This window comes from Rhamphochromis sp. 'chilingali' (assembly GCF_963969265.1).
Source record: "Rhamphochromis sp. 'chilingali' genome assembly, chromosome: 3".
Lineage (NCBI taxonomy): Eukaryota > Metazoa > Chordata > Actinopteri > Cichliformes > Cichlidae > Rhamphochromis > Rhamphochromis sp. 'chilingali'.
The window spans coordinates 40,915,500-40,920,093 of record NC_137931.1 but is presented as its reverse complement, the minus strand read 5'-3'; the positions used below and the strand labels follow the sequence as shown (position 1 = coordinate 40,920,093).

General features: G+C 41.1%; 1 protein-coding gene across 1 annotated transcript; it reads left to right on the top strand.

The window, feature by feature from the left end:
* Positions 1-1,185: 1,185 nt before the first annotated feature.
* LOC308393729 (chromatin assembly factor 1 subunit A-like) lies at positions 1,186-4,593 on the top strand (the record flags this gene model as incomplete). Its single annotated transcript, XM_080877684.1, has 3 exons — positions 1,186-2,112; positions 3,870-3,917; positions 4,181-4,593. Coding segments are annotated over exons 1-3 (525 nt in total), but the record flags the coding sequence as incomplete, so codon positions are not given.
* Between the last annotated feature and the right edge of the window lies 1 nt (position 4,594).

Sequence of the window (4,594 nt, the reverse complement as noted above, 5' to 3'; positions counted from 1 at the left end):
GACTGTTGTATTGCTGACACGTGTATTTATTAGCACAGCAAAATAAAAAACAACACACGAACAGAACACGTGACCTCACGATATAAATTCCCTTTTTTCTAAATTATTCCTTTTTTTCAAATTACGTCTTTCACTTTAGAAAAATTACAAGACAACAATAATATGTTGTTGGTATCATTAACAAAATCCCCATTTAAATTTTTCAAACAGAATTAAGTTGTAAACACTACGAACTTCCAAAGCTAGTCAGTACTAGTTACAACACCGTCACCACGTCAGCCTCTGAACCATCCAACACCACCTCAGCCTCTGAACCATCCAACACCACTTCCACCTCTGAACCATCCACCAGCACGTCCAATTCTGAACCATCCACCACCACATCCACCTCTGAAACATCCACCACCACGTCCACCTCTGAAACATCCACCACCACGTCCAGTTCTGAACCATCCACCACCACATCCACCTCTGAAACATCCACCACCACGTCCAGTTCTGAACCATCCACCACCACATCTACCTCTGAAACATCCACCACCACGTCAGCCTCTGAACCATCCAACACCACCTCAGCCTCTGAACCATCCAACACCACTTCCACCTCTGAACCATCCACCAGCACGTATTAATGATCCTTTAAAGGTTATTCAGCATTTCTTAGAGACTGTTTGGGATATGATGTGCCACATATCATCCTTTTGGATGATACCCAACAAGTTTGAAGCAGAAACATTGCTTCAGTGACAGGATATAGGCCACAATCACTTTTTGGCAGGCTGAAAATTGCATATTGTCAGTTTTATTGTTCCCTTAATGGTAATTTAGCAGTTCTGAGGGACTGTTTGAGATGTAATATTTGACATATGACCCTTCTGAATGACATCCGCCAAGTTTGAAGCAGAAATATTGTTTCAGTGACGAGTTATAGGCCACAATCACTTTTTGGTAGCGCTAAAATGCCATGTTCTCAGTCGTTATTCTGAACAAACAAGAAAGAGTCATGGTGATACTGGCACAAATGGTCTTTATTGTTTTAACTACTATTCGACAGTCTTATAACAAATATGAACAACGAGAGTAGACATACTAAACCTGTAGGCATTAATTATTCCATCGTGATGCGTGTAGTCATTCGTGACTGCGCTACACACTGAAAGCAACGTTCTGAAAAGCGTCACAATTCAGTTACAAGAAACGTTGAAGTTTCATAAATGCATACCTTTGCCTAATAACAAAGGCATAAATGTGTTTGTTTGCCCCCCCGCCCGTTATATCAGTTGCACGGAAGTAGCTGGCAACGCAAGTAATCCGGGCGCTACAGCTTTAAGCAGCTGCGCGCGCTCCCGCGGACGGCAATCAGTTTCTGGCAGACAATCACTTTTTGGCACACACCGGCCCATTCCTTTATTTCACACAACATGGCAACCATGACTTCAGAAAGTCAAACTCTTCTGCCAATCACAGAGCCCGAATCATCAGCTACACTGGGCGTTCTTTGGTTCACAGCCTCGGGTGTCCCCTATGGAGTGGCTAGTGTCGACATAATAAAGTTAAATTGGTTTTAGACCACTGAATGACATGAGAGAATAAGCTTTTATTGTTACATTTCACATCTTAAATACTATCAGACAGTGCCTAGAACTCTCTTTCTACCAAGAATAAGTCACGTAGCTTTATAAAACGTGAACAGTAGCATAAACGTGCAGCGCAGCAGTACAAATCAAACAGCCCCTTGGCAGCCGGTAACTTCTTTTGGGCCAATCAGTGAGGAGCATTGATGGAAGTGACAGGCTCCCGCCAATTCCGACTCGGGAGCGCGAGGCAGGCAGCAGGGTAAACCGGGGGAGCATGTAGGAGCTGTAGGAAGGAGTATGTGTTATGTTTTATGTGAAATAAATTAGCTATACATGTCGTTCGAATAGCAGCACAATATTGGTTTGCTACCACGGTGTATTTTCGGGTGTTAACGTGAACCTTGAGGGTATTTTGAAGTCACTTTGTCGGAGAACACAGCTAACGACAGAAGCACCGGGTTAGTGGTTGGGATGTTGGCGGCTGAAAACCCATCGGTGGAAGGACATTTGGCAGCATCGACTCCTCGTAGAAGAGGTAATGCTACGGCCCTGAATGCCATTAAAGCACACATATGTTTACATGTATATCATAGACAAAGTACAGTTTTGTCTTAACTACGTACAGAGTTGACAAACTGACAAAACTGTCATTTGCGTACTATAAAGTTATCCAACGCTAAAAACTGTTTTATATCGCGAGGCTATTTAATGCCAATGGGACGAGACACACACGGATTGTTTTTTAAAAAAAATGCGCCATTGTCTTGAGTCATTAAAGTCTGCAGTGTGCAGCTAACCTACTACTTTGCTGTTATAATGTCACTTAACGCCAATCCGGAAATTCTTAGCGTCGGATAACGTTTAAATTAGTTAAGTTAGGCTTCCGTTGGTCGGTATTTATATCTATCCAAATCTAACTGTAAATTAAAGGCCTTTAACCGAATGACAGTTGTATTTTTTTGCTCTACTTTGCAACTCAAAGCTCTGCCTCAGGTGCTTGGCTAAAGCTGCTAGGCTAGATGCTTAGCAGCAAACATGAAAGCCGGGTCACAGTTAACGCGTCAAAGCTGCTCCCTTCCCTTTAGCTTTACACACATTGACGTTTTGAAGCTGCTGTAACTGTGTCGTGTTGTTACGACCATCCTCAGTTGTTGTTTCGAGGGAGGTTTCAGCTCAGCACTTGGCAGGCAAAACGTATCCTGACAGACCCAAACTGAGGCGCTTGCCCGGTGGACTCTACCGGGCCTTGTTGCACCGATGCATACGCCGGTTGGCGGGAGAGCCAGCCAAACATAGCTACTATACTCGGTGTAATGTTGTTGTTGCAGCGTATTGTGCCGTTAATACAGCACATTCAAGAGCTACCTTTACTGTCAGATAAATGCATTTAATGCCAATCGATTAGTATTGGTTCTCGGACTGTTGTTATGACACTAGTCAGTAAATGCTATTTTACTACAAGCAGTCTTAACACTAAAAAGTGGTGTTGCCAGTGTTTTGTTTTGCTTTTTAAATGGATAAATATAATTTTTTGTGGGGGTATGGCTATTGATAAATATTTTATTGATGAATGCCAATATCTGTTCTGATAACGGTTCCACTTCTCCTAAAGTCTGATCACTCTGCTGGGAGTGGGGAGGGGGAAGTAGGCCTTAACAGGTTACCAGCATGAGTGTAACTGTTTTATTGTGTGTACATACGAAAAAACGTTAAACGCTATGTTTTAAGTATTACTTGCAATAGCAGTCATTTTACAAAGACAGCTGGGACAGGCTCCAAGATGGATAATGATACTTGGAAGTTTAAAACCTGTTCAGTTTTTTTTTTCTTTTTTTTTTTTTTTTTTTTTCCTTCAGTCCATCAAAACCATTTCAAGTGCCTTGATGTGACTGTTGTGAATTGGCACTGTATCAGTACAACTGATTTGAATTGGGGCTCAGAAAGCAGTTTATTTGCTCTAAAAGGCACAGATGTTTCAAATATTCCAACTAATTACAATCACTTGTCTCGAAGCTTTTGCCATTGGTGAAATGTTTTTACGTCACAAAACAGTGCTCCTAAACTAATGTTTCCACAGAAATTCCCTTTCTCTACTTAAAGATTTATCAGAAATAAATAAGGAATTGATAAATATTTATAAAATCTTATTATATTATATAATATTATATAGTCTTTTTTTTTTTTCTTCTTCTTCTTGAGCACTTTTACTGGCAGGTAATTTAAAACAAATGAATATCATGATGTGAAATTTTACTTTAATTATCTTTTAATGTGTCTGTTTTCATTTTTCAGGCATGGATTGTAAGTCAAGTAACAATGCCAGCAAGAAACTTGTACAAGGTAAATGCAATGTTTAATTTTTACTTCTACATTTTGTGAAACATATTACTCTTGACAATGAGAAATGAGACAATGCAGATTAAATGTTTCATAATTTCTGTGCTGTCTACTGTAAAATTATACCTTGCACTAACAGTGCCTGTTACTTACTTCTAGACTTTCTGTATTACTTTTTCCCTCATCAATATATTGAATCAAAATTGTGTCTTTCATCATACACAGTGGTGCAGCTCCAAATGATCCGTATTTTCTTCTGTCTCTAGCCCGTCTTCCTTTCAAGCGCCTGAACCCTGAACCTAAAGAGAACCAGCCACCTAAGCGCCCCTGTGCCCATTCCTGCCCTGAACCTGAAGTCTCAGACAGGGAGAATGAGAATGCATCCTCTCCTCTTTCTGTGCGCAGTGGCCCACCTTTGGTTAATGGTCGTGGGCCACTTGATGGCTTCATAAGCCGTAGACGCGCCACAACTTCAGATGAGAACATGATTATAGATCTGACTGAGGACAACACATCATCTCCTTTAAAGCCCCTTGCCTCATCTGTTTCAGCCTCTCCCTGCGTCCCAGCAAAAGATAAGCATCACTGCAAAGACACAACGGCTTCGCCTCAGAAGTCCTGCAGTGCTAATGGCGCTCCTAAAATGCAAACATTAGACTCTGTTGTAATCAACAATGATG